Source organism: Lissotriton vulgaris, chromosome 7 (assembly GCF_964263255.1).
Source record: "Lissotriton vulgaris chromosome 7, aLisVul1.2, whole genome shotgun sequence".
Lineage (NCBI taxonomy): Eukaryota > Metazoa > Chordata > Amphibia > Caudata > Salamandridae > Lissotriton > Lissotriton vulgaris.
The window spans coordinates 418,420,666-418,438,140 of NC_141695.1; the positions used below are offsets into that span (position 1 = coordinate 418,420,666).

The 17,475-nt window shown below is 42.8% G+C and overlaps 1 protein-coding gene across 1 annotated transcript in view; it reads left to right on the top strand.

The window, feature by feature from the left end:
- Nucleotides 1–17,475, top strand: part of SPHK2 (sphingosine kinase 2) — a 273,568-nt gene that overhangs the window by 51,142 nt on the left and 204,951 nt on the right. Inside the window, exon 4 of the mRNA XM_086930400.1 lies at nt 10,768–10,917. Coding sequence (XP_086786526.1) covers nt 10,768–10,917 — 150 coding nt within the window. The remainder of the gene's footprint in view (nt 1–10,767; nt 10,918–17,475) is intronic.

Sequence of the window (17,475 nt, forward strand, 5' to 3'; positions counted from 1 at the left end):
GTGTTTGGGTAGATTAACCTTTCCAGGACAGCTTCCAGGTCATGACCTTCAGTTGTTCTTACAGACCAAAGTGATTTACAAGATTACTGGCAGGCTAAACGAGGGGAACTTCGCAGCCCAAACATCACACAAGCCAAATATGAATATGTTAACCCACTCCCACACTAATAGGTATTCATTTGTATACATAGAGGTTGGAGATAGTCCTAGAATGTTCATACATGGGGCTATGCATGCATCGTGTGATACATTTGTCAGCAAAGAAGCTTGATTGAATGCAATTTAAGAAAAAACAGACACTCAACAGTTCATCAGAGAGCATCACTTTCTTGATCAATTTACAATCTGGGTCTAGATCTGGCTACAGCACGGAGACAGCCTTGCTTGAAATAATAGACCATGTCCTAGACTTCCAAGACAATTGAGACTCATGACTGCTTTTGACACAGTCAGGCAGAAAGTTTTACTAAATATTCTACAAGATTGTATTACATTGAGGGTACTGTTTTCAGATGATTTACCTCCTCCTACAGTTGCCTCTCTCGACAGATTAAACTAGGGAAGACACTTTAAACTACCCCTCCCCTCCAGGGATTTGTTTTTCTTGCCCTCCCTCTTCAACCTGATAATCATTCCCCTTGATGCTCTCCTCTTCACCAGTATGCCAATGACTTGCAAGGTTTCCTTTCATTGCAGCATTTCTTCTCTGTCAGTAGATCTGCTTTATTATTCATAAACTCTGAATGGATAGCAAACTGAGTATTTACTTGAGGTGGCGAGAAAGCTGTAGGGTGTGGGAGTTAAGAGTACACCGCTCTAGCAATAGGACAACACCCATTTGCATATATTCAAACTTTTAAAACATTTCTGACCTAATTCTTTAGTCATGAATCAGAAAGGTAAATAATCCAATGCATCCTTGTCTCATTCTTTACATTAATTTCAGTAATAAAAGACCAAAAATTGTCATGGTTTATTTGTAAGCTCACAAATGGCTAGAGTCTACTAGTTGTGTGAAAACCAAAATATAAAATCCTAAAAACCAGCATTGAAAAACAATATACGAGTTGTATCATGCAGCCCAGCTTTTACTCTGTCTCCATGTAAATGTAATTACATTTTATTCATGCAACTTGAGGAGTCATTTTTTTGAGGCGCCTCATCACTCCCTTATATCACTTTCCTTATTTACTAGGCGTGAGAAGCCAGGTCCTACTTGCTGTACACCCTCCCCACACTTTTTGCCTCCATTTGTGACTACAAGATGCTGGTTTTCTGACTCTGATTGTGCCTTGGGTTCTGATGAGTAGACCCAGGGCATGTGATGGGATTAAAAGTAAAGGGTAATTAGGTTAAATTACAGTTGGTACTGACAGCTTAGCTGTAAGTCCCTAGTATATAATAGGGCATGTAGGTTTAGAGGCCCATTAGACCTAATGCACTACTGTGCTGCCTGCTTTCATTTTAAAGGCAGCTATGCTTTTCATGCTGTCTTTACATTAAAATAGTATGCAAATCCGACTTTGGAATTAAAGGTACTTCCAAAGTCTCAAACTACCTTATTTTTACTTGTCATCGCTAAGGTCTCCCGTAGGTGTCCCAGTGGTACATTGCCTTGTAAATATGAGCAGGAACATTATAACATATGTTTTATATGCCCTGGTGACGGAAAAACTGCCCGTTCTGTGTTTAACCATTGTAGCACAATAGCTCCATAGGCTAACATGGGAATTCTTTATTAAAGTGTAACTATTAAAAGAAAGGAGCTAAACTGTACTTCAAAGTATCAAACTGATAGTTCAAATACATCCCCAAACTTGCCACTATTATATCACAGAAAATATGTTATAGAACTTTCTTTCCTGTAAGCCAATATCCAGCCTTCCAACAGCCCTGCGGTGATTGATCAGCCTCTGCCAGTCGGAGCCAAGCTGGCTTAACCCCTTCGATGCTGATGACGAGCTCAGCTCGTCATCACCCACGGGTGGCGTGTGCTGATGACGAGCTGAGCTAGTCATCTAACGCGGAAAAGTGAAAAACGCCGCGTAGCGCAAAAATCGCCGCAGCAGCGATGCGGTTAATAAACATCTGTTATTCAGCGGTAAGATGCCTACCGGTGAACATGCGCTTTACAAATACACGTTAATGAGATGTGAAATCGCCTGACTAGAGACAAAGGATTCCCCATGGGAGAACTGCAAGCTGCAGAGCAAATGGCACGATGGGGGTGGAGTAGCCAAACTAGTCTTCAAAGAGGGAAAGACAGTTTAGGGCAGCACAGTCTCACTCCCACATCCTGCTCCACCAGCCAGACAGGAGCCCCTGTAGTTAAATTTACAGAGGGGCTTGAAGGGGAGTGTTAATGAAACTTAGCCACACTAGTGGGATGACTTAGCCAGATTTTAATCGCCAGAAGAGAGTTTCTCTATTTTGGATTTTGGAAGAATAGTGTTTTCTGGGTCAAGAATATGGCAAACTTTGGACGAAGTGGTCGTACCAGAGGGTGACACCCTGCACCACTTTGGTCAGGAGTGCCACCGCTTGTCACCCAGGAACTGTGAATTAATATTGGAGCGTTGCCCAGCAACTTGGATCCCTGCCTGAAACTACAAGGAGAAGTGCTACCGTGCTGGAACCCTAACTTGCACCCAAAGGATTGCACTCTGAAAGACTACACCTGGTGCACAATCAAAAACTACAACCTCAATGCTTTGCCTGGCTTCACAAAGATTAAGGAGTTGAATCCTGAAAGCAACAAGTTTACAGAGCTCACCTGCACCACATCCACCAAGAAGTCCACATCTTGAAGTGCGTCTAGTGGGCGTTTAAACAGTTGGCCAGGTGCATTGTGGGAGTTGTAGTCCCAACATACCAAGGACCATCATAGAGATTCTAGACCCTAGATTGGCGTTGTGGAAACTTTGCACCCTCATGGAGACCTTCTGAATAAAGATCCCGAAGTTTGGAGCAACTTTGGTAAAAAGCACAATAAGGTGACCTACCCAACACCGAGAGTCAAGCCAGTGACCTCGAACTACGACCTAGCCTTGATTTCAGGTTCATCCCTTTGAAAGCTACGGAGCTCAAGACTTCCAAAATTTCGCCAACGGCTCACGCTGGACCAAGCAGACATCAACACAAATCTGTCCTGTCTAGGAGCCTCCCTTGACGTCTAAAGAAAAAAAGCTCTAGAAAAGTTACTAAGTGTGAAGGCAAAATTTAGACCGAGGCTTCCCTTGTGTGTCATACCAGGGCTCCATCGTGGTCGGTCTCAAACTTGGACTTTGTTCCTGTCATATGCGACCAGATGTCAAAGGTGGCTCTTTGGGCTTCTAGGCTCATTTGGCACGCAGCGTGTCCGCCGCAGTGACGCCGGAGTCACACCAGAGTCCAGCCCGTCTGCGCCGAGGAAGGGACTGGCAGCTGTACGTATGGCTTAGATACCCCTGACCCCCTGTATCTTAGGTATCCCATTCAGACCTTGCTTGAGCTTAAACCTCCTAGGCTCACATGTTCGCTTGACGATTTTCTACGCCCTCTATCGTGTGGATGCCGGATGTCAGATACGGTAAGCTCCACCTTCCCTCCATCCAGTTATATGCCTAAACAACCCACTTCCCCCAGAGTTAGGACTTTGAAGGGAGATTGCATTCTCCTAAATGCCCGCTCGCTTATTAAAAATAACATCATGTTTAGGGAATTCGTATCAGACAGGAAGCCTTCCCTGGTTTTTGTTACGGAAACTTGGGCAAAGGACTCTTCCTGTCCAGATCTTATTGAAGCAGTCGCAGAAGGATATTGCTTGGCTCGTCAAGATAGACTGGACCGGGTGGGAGGAGGGCTAGCAATTCTTTACAGGGATCACTTTCACTGCCACACTGCCTCTATCCCTGACCCCACGGACAGCTTTCAAGCCCTATTCTTTTCCATAACAAGTGGCCATAGAGCCCTCTTCAACGGAATCTTGGCATATCGCCCTCCTGGTCCACGTACTGATTTTGGACAACGGCTGCTCCACGTCCTAGAACCCTACTTTGGTCGGAAAGATTTCACGGTTCTGGGAGACTTTAATTTCCATTTAGAGAGGCACGACATCAAGGATACCATCTCCTTGCTTGATGCCATGTCAGCCTGTGGATTTGCCCAATTGGTTAAAGGGGCTACTCATCGAGCAGGCCACACGCTCGACTGAATCTTTTCTAATGACGAGAGGCTGACGATTAAGGACTCTATCTCTCTGTCATGGTCCGATCACCTGGCCCGCTCATCCACACGTCCAAAAATATTCCGAGCAAAAAGGAACTTCGCAGGAACTTTAAGAACATTTCAAATAGCTCCTTTACCCCGTGGGCATTCAATCTGTCCTCACCTCAAGGGGAAAGTGTCTCTACAGCAGTCCTACAGTTTGAAAGGACCGTGACTGATGCACTGGATGAATTAGCCCCGATCCAACTATGCCACCGAGCCAGAAAAAGGCCCTCAGCCTCTTGGTTCTCGGAACATCTTAGACTCCTCAGACAAGAAGTAAGGAGGCGGGAGCGACTATGGCCCTCTGGATGGGATCTAAAGGATAAGGAAGCTCATAAGACTCTGCTGAGGAAATATAAGCTGAAATCATAAAGGCCAAACAAGAGCATTTTATGGCCTTGACAACCTCACTGTCCTCTCCTAAAGAGCTCTTTAGGGTAGTGGACTCCCTTATAGCCCTCCAAACCCCAGACCCCATAGTAGCATCCCAAGAGCTTTGCAATAATATTGCCTTTTTTTCCAGGCAAAAATATTAGACATCTACTCTGCCTTGGAGCTGCAAAGATCTCTCATCAGTGGGCCTCCTGCCCTGGGGGCTATGGACCATGCCCCTGCAGAAAAACTCCCTTTGGGAATTTTAGATTCTTTTCCCCCTCTTTCTCTAGAGGATCTGTATAGCCTCCTCAATAAAACCAAATCTGGCTCCCCTCTGGATGTATGCCCTCTCAGGATTCTTAAACAGTGCAGGGATACTCTCCTGCCCCCTCTGGTTGATACTATGAATAGAGCCATGAGGGATGGCCTCTTCCCCCACCCAATGGAAAAACGCGGTGGTTAAACCTTTACTTAAAAAGGCCTCCCTGGATCCTGCGGTTCTAAAAAAATTCCGGCCCATATCACTGCTTCCAGCTCCAGCAAAGATGTTAGAAGCACATCTTAACAAGCATCTTGCCGCTTTTGTAGAGAGCTCGGCCTGTCTTGACTCTTCCCAACATGGCTTCAGGAGGGAACACAGTACCGAGTCGGCCCTCACTATAGTGTTGGACAATATCCGCACGCGTGTCGATGGGGGCCAGACCACCCTTCTGATCCTTCTGGATCTGACCTATCTCCATCCCTGCCTGTGCAATGTGGGGTCCCCCAGGGGTCGGCTCTTAGTCCGACCCTATTCAACATCTATGTGACCCCACTTGCCAGGCTCATCAGATCCTGTGGGATGGAGATAGTATCCTATGCGGATGACACCCAGATCCATGTCTCTCTCTCCCAGTCAGGCACCCCGACTGCCTCCAATTTTAGATCTTGTATGGAGGCAGTCGGTCAATGGATGATCCATAATTCATTGAAACTGAATGGAGAGAAGACGGAGGTGATGGTGTTTGGAGGGAAAGATGACGTATGGTCATCCTGTTGGTGGCCAGACTCATTAGGAGTTTGCCCCACCCCTACCTCCTCTGCAAAAAATCTTAGGGTCATGATTGATCCTGCCCTCAACTTGGGCAAACAGGTCAGTAGAACCATCTCTACCTGTTGGGGCATTATCCACAACCTGAGGAGGATCAGGCACTACTTATCACTGCAGGCAAGGAAACAACTTGCAGTTGCCCTCATTGGCTCCCGGCTGGACTACTGCAACGCGCTGTATGCGGGAATGAATAAAAGCCTACTGCAGCACTTGCAGGTAGTCCAGAACGCTGCTGCCAGGTTTGTCCTGGATCTCCCCAAACGTGCCTCAGCTGCAGCGGCCAGAAAGCTGTTACACTGGCTTCCTGTTGAGAACCGTATCCACTTCAAGACCCTATGTATGACCTACAGGGCCCTAGCTAAAAATAGTCCCACTGGTGTAGGATCTATCTTGTCCCGCTATATTCCCTCTAGGGATCTGCGTTCCTCTAGTAGACTTCTTTTGTCAGCCCCTCGATTCAGGAGAGCTAAATGGGGTGGCAGGGCTTTTTTCACCTTGGCGCCCAAGTGGTGGAATGCCCTCCCACTGGAACTAAGATCCTTACCCACTCTTCAGGCATTCAGAAGAGCTTTGAAGACGCATCTCTTTGTGCAGGCTTATCTGTAATGGTATCATGCTTATGTTTATGATATGCTTTGTTAGGCGCCTTGATGCCTTCAGGTTATTGTTTGCGCGATACAAATTTTATTCAAATCAAATCTAGGCTCTAGAAAGTTCTTATTCTTTAAAAATTAAAATCTCTGGTTTTCTACATTTGATTGTTGTCATTTTGGTGTCATTTTAAAGATAAAAATATCTTATTTTTATGAATTGATGTTGGCTTTTTATGTGATGTCTTACTTATTTAATAAATTGGTGTTTTGAAATGCTTTTCACACCTGTCTCCGAAGTCAAGCCTGCCTTCTCATTGCCAGCTACCAAGGGTTTAGCAAGGGAATAATTTATTGTGGCCTTGGCTGGACATATTGTGATTGTGGCCTTATTACTAGTGGTAGGTCCCTAAGTACACCTACTAATAAACTACCTTCCAATACTATGTATATGTGACCACTAATGACTACAGGACCGTAGCTCTGCTTCCATTCAATCATGACTAAGGCGTAATTTTATTTCCATCTTTCAAGATCCTTGGCAGTCTGCCAAACCGGTATTCGAATAACTGCTTAAGGGGTAACCCTAATTTTCTCCGAACCGGTTTATAATATACAGTACATACAAAAGGATTCTTGCAGATCTACATTTGTGACATTTAACAATCTATGCAGAATCTGAATACGTCCCCACTTGATAACTAACTACAAATAACCAGCTGTTTGCCCAAAGGGGTTCTTAATCGGGCAAAATTGAATTTATGTGTAACAGCCAGTAGTATACCGTCAAGATGCTCCAGAGAAAAAAGGAATGAAGAAATGATACAGAACAGTGCAAAAGTTGTTAAAAACGGTGATGTCGAACAGTAAACACAGCTTGAAATTATGGAAAATGTGGCCATTTTTGCCATTCAGAGAAAGACCATGGAATAATTCATAATTTGCCCTCAATGTATGATAGGAATTCAGTTTCTACAGTCCAGGTTCATATGCTTTGTCAACATTCAGACCAATAGGCAAGTCATTTATGGAGCTGGGCCTTCAGTTGGACAAAATGAAAGAATTCACCCTCCAACAGGTGTATGCCTCTGTAACAGAGGATTGCTAGAAGCATAATGTTCTACTTCTATAATGAAACACAGTTCCCCAAGACATCCGGTGCCCAAACTCATCCGATGCAGCTCGCTTTACGTCAGATAAGACTATTCCATTATGTGAACTAGAGTGACAGTATTTATGGTTATCGCACGATGCCTCTAGAAAAAGGGCCCCCCTGCAAAAAACTGTGTTCCTAGGGCAGGCAAAATGTCAATATTGCAAAAAGAACCCCAATCATTTATATATTTATACACACAAATTCTATAGCTCGGAGAAAAGGTATTTACCTTGCATTTCTTTTTTTTTTTTTTATTGACAATCACAATAGAAACTTCAAATAATATTTTTTTCCCATTGTCAAACATAGGTGATATCCTAAGTATCCATACTTTATATTACAAAATATAATATTCATACAGTTTGGATAGCGCTCTTCTTATCAGGCATCCCATCATTCATACTGAATATATCAACCTTGTCATTCTAATGAAGTCATTTGATATGCCTTAGGATATATTTTCAACTTGGTCTTGTATCTTTACAATTACACTTTTTATCACAATTTCTTCATTATACTTTATGACTCAATTTATCATTATGTGCTTCCTTAACATTCTACTTCAACCACTCTTGAATCGATATGTTATATAACTGTGGCTTGTATTTAGTTATTTTTCAGCAGTGGTGGCTGCCGCCTGTGAAAAGAGGTAGGGCGGCCGATGAGGGGTTGGCGGTGGTTTGGGGGGTTCGAGAAATAAAAATAAAAAATTCTTACCTGCTGCTCTTCTCCTGTTGACCTCCTCGCTGCTCCTCTTGTCGGGCCTTAAGGGGATGGGCCTTTAAGGCACCGGCTTCCCACCCAATCCAGACGCTGCTTTCGAGCATGAGAGCAGCACCAGAATTGGTCTGTGCTGCCTAGTTTGCCACTGACGGTACAAAAGGGGGTGGTGATGGACGGAGCCTCTGAATCAATCAAACACTCACACCCAGTCAAAAGATCTGGGTTTAATCCATCACCGTTCTTTAGTCCACTCTGCCACCCCAGTTCAGACATGGCTATATGCAAATCAGTCTGACCCTATGCCTCATGGGAACAGTCCAGCCCGAACTGCCAAGCCATATCTTCCCTGGACCGGAAACAAGCTTCCGAGGACCGGTTTCTGGCATTCCAGCCGTCTTCAGCCCGGCTTGCTTGAATCCAGTGGCAAAGTGGGCAAGGGACTCACGTCTGAGCATACCCTGCCACACTTATGATGGCCAAAAGTGGTACAAAAGGGGGTGGTGATGGACGTTTGCCACTGAGACAGTACATTGAAGCCTATGGCTTTTCTCCAATACAGCTGTGCAACACAGCTGGGTTGGAGAAACAGAAGTGTGTATGTCATTTTGGCTGGCCAAACTGACATGCGCACTTTTAAGTCCCCACCATTTCTCCTCTATGCCATGCCATGACCTTGCCCCGCCCCACTCAATATTCAGACTCTATGTCAGACAGCAATAAATAAAAGTATGATATTATTTATCATCTGCTGATTTTGGGCAGAGGGGCAATGCTTCTACGCTAGTACGGAGGAGCCACCCCTGTTTCTCAATGCACGTTTCAACGTGAAGATGCATTCTTCTGGAAAGCTTCAGAAAAAACATTCTTTAATTAAAAAAATCCTTAGAAAAAAACTGTAAAAAAATGATAAACTTTGTAAAAGCCACTTCAAGACCTTTTTATCATATGAATACCCAGTTTCACTCAGGGGGATGTCCAAATCCGGAAAATAAATGTTTTTGAAAGGAATAAAAGCTTTCAACTGATAGTGGACTTTACGGGTCACTGAGGTGACCATATTGGTCATATACCACTTTAGGTAAGTTTGTAGAACAATAGCTGTATTTAGATGAAATTTGGATAACTTTCGTATAATGCTAAACTTCTACAGGTTAAATCTCCATTGGCTTGTGACGCTGTTGCTTATCACGTTCTTCCCTCTTTATTTTGCTTGCCGTATGTGTCTGTCTGTGTTTGGCTGTGTGCATATGTCCTGCCGCCAAAGCATTCAGAACCCAAGGTGCTCAGAAGCTTCTAGTCCTGAAAGCTTTAAGTAGAAGCTTACCGTTTTTCTGACTCAATGTGCCTCTTCTCAAGAAAAGGCTTTCGATGGACTTGCTGACCAAGAATGGTTTGTAGCCACATTGCTTACTACTTAAATGCTTCCATTTGGTCCTATTCACAAAGTTATGTTGACCTTAAACATAAAATGGACCATGCTCAGAAGTAAAAAAATGTGTTTTCATACGTGCCTGCCATTCTCACTGTAAGTTATGTACAGTTCCACAGTGAGAAGGAGGCACGTCAAGAGTTATGTGACAGCTGTAATAGTAGGCCTAGAAACCTGCATCTTGCACAGCTTTCAAGGTGTACAATTGTACCTGCTTTGTGAATTTGAAATGAAATGTTAAAGTACATTCAAGCAGAGGCCTAAAACCAGCTGTGGCCCGTGCAGGTAACAGCAGTGGGGCTGGTTTGGGGGGGAGGCGGGAGGCGGGAGGCGGGGGGCGGGGGGCACATACGACCAAGAGGGAAAATAATTGTTTATTTAATTTTTCCCTAATGGTAGTCTGTCAAATCTCCCCCCCCCTAACCCAACCCCACCACTCTTACCTGCACAAGCAGCGGCTGACTAAAACGCCACCTGTACTTTTTTGGGGTGAGGGGTCAAACTCAATGTGCTTATTCCTCTCCTCTGTCAATGCGCTGATTTCTTTTCACCATCTCTTGTTTAATCCGCTGTCTAAGCCTTGCTGATGATTTCCAAGTATTTATTTCAGTCAACATGGGGCAAAATAGTTCCTAGTGACCACCTTTCAGTTTGCGTCATCATTTGGTTAAAATATTATTATTTAGAATCAATTTAGGTTTCATCGGAATTTGAGAAACCATGTCTGCTTAAATTGTTGTGTGCTTTGGCCCTCTGTTTTTACCAGTTATGCATAGGATCAGTGGCAAGAAGCAAACTGGAGCAGGATTTGTAGTAGGCACAGCGACTTTGATAATTTACAGTTCTCAGATTACACTGCAAACTCATTTTCGAAAATAAAGGGTTATTCTGTGTTAAGTCGTTATCTTTTTATGTATTGATGGAATTATATATAACTAGTTGTAGACCTAAGTTACTAAATGACCTACAATAATTAGTAATAATCGAATGACAAAGGTTTCTTTTTTCGAGTCCTAGTTGGCAACATTTGCTTGACTTAGAATGTGTTCTACCGAGTTTTGGTTGTCCATACCTTTGCTCATATGGTCTTTATTCAGTGTATGAGTATCATGCCTTTTACTCATCTCCCTCGGTCCTTCTTTCTCCCGTCTTATAGAAATCGAGCCCAGCCTGCTGCCCCGTCCACGCCGCCTGCTGCTGCTGGTGAATCCCTGTGGCGGCCGGGGGCATGCCCTGCATTACTGTCAAACACACATTTTGCCAATGATCACCGAGGCCGACATCAGCTACAACCTGATTCAGACAGGTGAGGTGGCTTAATGGGACATCAGGTACATCCTGAGTCAGTGGGGTGAGGTGGATGGAATGAAGGGTCCCCAGTTAGGAGGTGGGAGCTTCTAAGGCAACTCATTGAAATTACTCAGCTGTTCATTTCTATAAAAATGGTGCCATAGTCGATTTGTTTTGTTTTTAGGAGGGTTTTTTTGTTGTATTTTTTTTTTACTACGTCAAGAGGCCAAGCAAATGGATTGGAGTGCTTTTGCTAATAGCATATATGTAAGACTTGAATGCTGCAGTGCTTTATAATAGATGTAACTGATATTTCAGGAATAGGCATAGAGGCGGATAGGTGATGGACAGAAACAGCAATCTCTCCTAATTATAATGCCCCCTTACCTCAGCAGAGGATAATATTTGAATGGCTGGCTGGTAGAGCCTGATGTGAAATATCTGCAGAAGGCAAAGGCTGGCCTGTAATGAGCACCCTTCCAAGCAACATTAAATTTGTCAGTTTTCACACTTGATCTGTGGAAGAAGTCCTATTTCGACAAAAACTGCCACCTCCTAATTTTTCCATGTCATGCATCGGAGCTAATTTGAAAGATAGTATTTGAGCACCATACAGCTGTAGGAGTTAATATGATAATGTACATATGATCCCCAGCACCACCGATTGGGTGTTGGGTTTTCTTTGGGACTCTGCAGCATTGCATGTGCTGACTTCTATTGTTATTGATTGTTGGTGTTCCGTTGCTCATTGTAATGAAATATGGGTCCATGTGGAAAGGTGACCCACCTTGATCTGACGGATAGATCAAGAAGGAGTTGCAAATTTGTCAGTGTTGAACCTAGCTCTGGGGTGGTGTCCATGCTATACTTACTGATCGTCTCTCTACTTAATGCCTAAGGCATCCATTACTTCATATTTTGTAGCAATTGGACCATCTACTGTGATCTGATATAAAAGTGCCTCTTTCCCTAGGCAGATTAGTCACAATCCTATATGTGCCAGGGTCCCTGTGACTTGGAAAGGGAAAACAGTGCTCAATAATCCACCCCAGTGCTTCTCTCGCTACTAGATGAAATGTAAAGATTCTGCCTAGTCCATCCAGTGGTTTTGGTGTATAGTGCTGCTTCCCATTAACTCCCTCTTGCGTGTGACTGTAATGGCTGGTGAAAGAGAAAAAATAATACAACAGAGGAAGTCAATTCTCGCCACTGCATACTGAAAACATTCTCCTCCACCAGACCACAAAGATATGCCTCAAGACTTGAACCATTGTGAAAGGAAATTCAGCATGCGTTTCAGGTGGATGTTATTATTTTTTTTTTTTACAGTGACTAGGGTTCCACCTTCCCTGTTGCTCACATTTGGGTCGGCTTCCACAGATTCCATCTGTCTCCCCATTCTTTGTTTCCAATAGGATCCTTAGTCTTATATTCTTCTGGATGCTCGTTTGCTTTCTCCCTCTATCCCTCCTTCCCCCTCTCAGTTCCTCTGCTACTTTTTGCTGCCTGCCCCTCCCCTCCACTCCTTTACTCTCCTGCTTTGTTTCTTACCCCTATGAAAATTGCACATGATGTTTTCGCTGGGAATGCATTGAACTATCTAGTTTCTGCTTGGGTCAACATGGATTCGTTCTTACTCGGTAGTACTGAAAAGCACTTCCTGTTGTTGAATTCAGGTTGGTGGCAATAATTGTTGTGATTAAATGGTTATATAAGGGTACTCCAAGATCTTTATTTCACATGGCTCCTATTAGCGCTTAACATGCTATTATCCATGTTTTAAGCAATTATGGACCGGTACCCCACTGTCTACTAACCCGACTTCCACGAACAATGTCTGTGCTCCTCATAACTGGGCTACAGAAAGGGGTTCAGTTGACTTCCACTGATTTTGTTCAATTCTTTCTCATACGCCAAGTTTGAGGTAAAGAGTCTTTTCCAGGATTCCTTATGAGCCAGCAATCTCTTCCATTATAATTCTGCATTGAACATAGCATTGATTCTCAGACTATTTATATGCGGTAATCCGCAAATAACAAAGCATCACAAGTCCTAGTAACTATAAGGTGTCCCTTCTGCAGTGTCACACTATAAAGAAGGTAAGGCTTTTCTAAGCAGAACCATCTGTTTATGGTGGATTCAAGATCGAACATTTGGTAGAGTGCCAGAATATCATAACCAAAATATTTTCGGACAGATATACTGTGACTTGGACATTATTTGTCAAAATACAGGCCCATTGAAATTAATAATAGTAACTGTAAGCCCAATGGGATGATATTTATGTCAAATACATTTAGGGCGTATTTCTTTCACTTTTTTGTTTTTGTTGCTAATAATATCTTGACACCCAGAACTAAGCTAAATAATGCTGCTTGATAATTTGAGGTGCAAATAATGCCTGCTCTTAGTTACATTCCTCCCCAAACAGATATTTATATGCTTCCCTAACAGACATTTTTATCCTCCTTTTCTGCTTGAGGTATGAATGAGAAGTGGGCAGCCACCAGTTGCGAGCCTCCGACTAACCTTCCTCTCTTACTGCATTGTTTTAGAAAGTCCTTCTTAGTCGTCTGCTTTTTTTTTTGTCCTGCTCCCTCTTTCAGTTGTTCCCTGGTTTTGTAGCTCAGTAGCCACTGGATTGTTCCCACTCTACTGCTCGCCTTCACGTATGGACCAACAACAAGAATTTATCTTAATCTTAGCACTCTCTCGCTCTAAAGTTTAGTTCCAGTTTTTCTCGAAGTTGGGATGGGGCACCCTTGCTAATGAATATAGCGTGAAATGTTGTGTTTGCAACATTATTTTTGAGTTCTGACTTGCAGTTCATGAAGCAATTTTTTCAGAAATATATAACGCACATTAGTGTTATTCAGCCGTGTAGAAATTGCAAGAATGGTGAAGCACAATTATTCTGAGAGGGAAGATGCTTCTTTTGAACAGGTTCCGGTAGTAGAACTAAGGATTGAAGAAATTAACCCATTGCACCAACGGAAGCCTTTATAAAAAGAAAGGGACCAGTTCATATACTGCAGTGCTACCAGGTTACTTCATGCCTTGCCAAATTAGTTTTAGAAATGGAGCATGGAAAATGTTTTTTATGTGTGCCAATAGGGTGATCATTAAAAAATGAAAGCCACAAGACTGAAACATTAATTTGAGTTAATCTTGACGTTTATGAATCTTGAGTGTGAAGTAATACTACAGGAGTACTATTTCACATACTCGCTGTTCCAAGGAAAGTCAGCATTAAGCTTCAAAGAGTGCAAAATGGGCAGTTGGAACTATCTTCAAAAGACTCAACAGGACTCAGTTTCTGAATTTCGGAGATCGCTCCAATGGCTTACTGTGGAGAAGCGGATTAAGTTCAAAGCCATATGTCTGTCAAAAGGTGATCTTTGCAAAGATCAGTCCTTTAGCCAAAGCCTTCTAGAAAAGAAACCAGGAGTTAGAAGAGAATGATCAGGTAATCTCATTCTGTTTCACGTTCCTGCGGTAAAATACACAAGTACTGGAGGCGCAACTTTTTAAGGGACTGCACCATGATTGGGGAACTCGATACCGCTTACTCTTTGAACCCACAGTAATTTGATATTGTATAGGAAAAGCCTGTAAATATTAGTTAATTCCCTATCTTTGGGTGAGTAACAATATCATATTACTTTATGTGTTCAGCACAAATAAACACTGGCAAATTAGTTTGACCCTTTGATCTTACTTTTTAACGTGGGTATCTCAACGACCCAAATGGGGGATTTGTACATCGAGAACTCAAGTGGTAGCCAGGACGTTTTTAGCATTGTCTTAAAAAGAAATAACCACTAATATTCAATCAAATTTGACTACATATATTCCTGGATGTTATGTTAAATTTATTTATTTATTTATTTATTTATAGCATGTGTATAGCGCTCTGTAACCCTATGGGCATCCTGGCGCTTAGATACGTAGCTAAAGCTTTGTGGGGACAGGAGCATGAACGAGATGCTGAGCCGGGAAGAATTATTTATTGCGGAGGGCTTTAGGAGGGTTTTTTGGGAAAAGCCAAGTTTTCACCTTTTTCCGAAAGGTTAGAAGATCATTAGTTATCCTGATGTCAAAGGGGAGGTTATTCCAAAGGTGGGCTGCAGCAATGCTGAAAGCTCGTCCTCCACAGGTGGCTTTCTTGATCCTGGGGATGCTGATGAAATTCATGAATGAGGATCGAACAGACCGGCTGGGCTCATATCACTTGAATTTGTGCTGGAGTGGTCGGGGGCCTAGCCCGTGAACTACCCTGAAAACCATACATAGGGATTTGAAGCAAATGCTTTGGTGTATGGGCAGCCAGTGTAGGTCAGCCAGGGCAAGGGTGGTAGAGGATCTACGCTCACGGGAGAGTGCCAGTTTGGCTGCGGCTGCCTGGACACTCTGGAGTCTGGAGATGAGATAGGCAGGGGATTCCAGCAGGAGGGCATTGCAGTAGTCCAGGCGGCTCAGGATAGTGCTCCTGACTATGTCGGCTCTGGTCTGTGGGGGCAGGAGAGGTAGCAGTCTTCGAAGTTCTCTTAGTAGGGCGAAACAGCAGCTAACCTGCTTGTTGACGTTAGTCTCTAGGCTTAGTTTGTTATTAATAGTGACTCCAAGATTTTTTACAGAGCTCACTGGGGTGGGCGAGTCCCCTAGCGACTGAGGCCAGAAGTCTGTCGGAAGACTTTTGGGGATTTTTCCTACTGTGCAATGTAGTATTTCAGTTTTCTCACTGTTGAATTTTAGTGAGTTCTGACTGAGCCAGAGAGACATGTCCAGCATACAGGTGTGAAAAGTTTCCATTGAGCTTGCTCTATTTCCGTCCAGCGAGATTATCAGCTGGGTATCGTCTGCATAGTTTATATAATATAAATATATTTTGTAAATATAAATATAATAAATATAATATAAATATATAAATATAATATGTAAATATAATGTAACGCCTTGCCAGCAATCAAAAAAGAGCCACCAATGTTCCAAATAACTTGGAGGTACCCGTAATAGGTATTACGTTTTACAATGCCACATTCTTAGAGTATTTCCTAGGGTGGCAAGTGACCAGACCCCTTAGGAACTCTTAAGGTAGCTGGATATATTGGACTGACCCATCCAAAACCACACATATTTGGACTTCTTTGTGAGATTGAGGTCTGCCTCTGTCAGCAATATCTCAGACCCAATCCAACTGACGCATTCTACGTAGTAAAATGGAGGGCTCATGAGAGGAAAACATGTCCAAAAGACATGCGCTGCTGACACACCTTGGCCCTCAGCTTTAAGATTTTTTTAGCATCTATCAATGCCTTCTCGGTGAACCGGTCAGAATAGTGGAACCATGATATTCTTGGACAAAAAGCTGTTAAATTTACTATGCATTAGTTGGGTGTCCTTCCTTTCAAGAATCCTAAATTGAAACTTAATGTTTGAAATGGCATGTTAATTTTAACATTAATACCGATTGTGGGAGGATATTTTTTCACTGATGATTCATATCAACCTACTGACGCATACTTCAAGTATGTGTTAATAAGATTGTAATATGATGAAACCTATTTCTGAATAGAAGGTAACGTAGTGCTTTTAACTACTTTGCGACGTTTTTCTGAGCCTGTGGTATAAATCCACAATATTACTTTTGGTTGCCTCAACTTGTAGAGTTGGCTTTCGATATTGACCTGTCTACAGTGGTGGTACGACTTTGGAACTCGTTTTTTGTACCAATTGGCGCAGGCAAAGGTTCTGAAAGGAGTTAAAAATGTACATGACTTTCCCTACTAGATTATGCGGAAAGCTTTTGGTACAAGATTTATTTTCAGTGTTTCTCTGAAAGCTTCATCCCACTTTGGCTAGGGCTTCAGCTGTTTGCCTGTATCATCACCTTCATTAGCCTCTTCTCTGATGATTAACCTACTTTAATAAATCCTACTGACCCTTTTGCGTTCACATGTAAAGGAAAACATTTTTTGTTGTTTTGTTTATACGTGTCAGGTTTCCATTGCTTTGTACACCACAAAACATCAACTTTTGCTAATTGTACCTCTATTACAATTTTTTTTTTTGGGTGACAGTACTTTTCGATAAAATATTATTTTTCAGAATTGTTTTTTTTAAGTAAAAACAATGGACTCATCTATGTCAGGCAAATATTTGCCATTTTTTATAGTTAACTGGAACAGTTTCCGATTTTGCCCCATAAATTATAAGAGCAATTTATTACAGTTGATTATTAGGTTTGTGAAACATGAGGCTTGATGCAAGCCTATGTTTTCCTCTGCCAGTCTTCCTTTGTAGTATGTTAATTCTGTTTGCCTATCTGGTCACTAAACTCGTATCTTATATGACCTGGCTGGCTAGATCATGCAGGGTATCCGAGAAGACCGTTGGGCTTCCATAGCTCTGAAAATTCTTGAGGACAGGACACAGTCCATTCTTAGCTGATTACCTGTGGAGGGCAGTGAGCAGCACTGGAAGTAGGGGTCCGGGGGTGCTGCAGTACCCCCCACATAAACATGCATGAATATAGGTGAATGAGCAATAAAGATGCCTTTTGTAAATGTTTTAA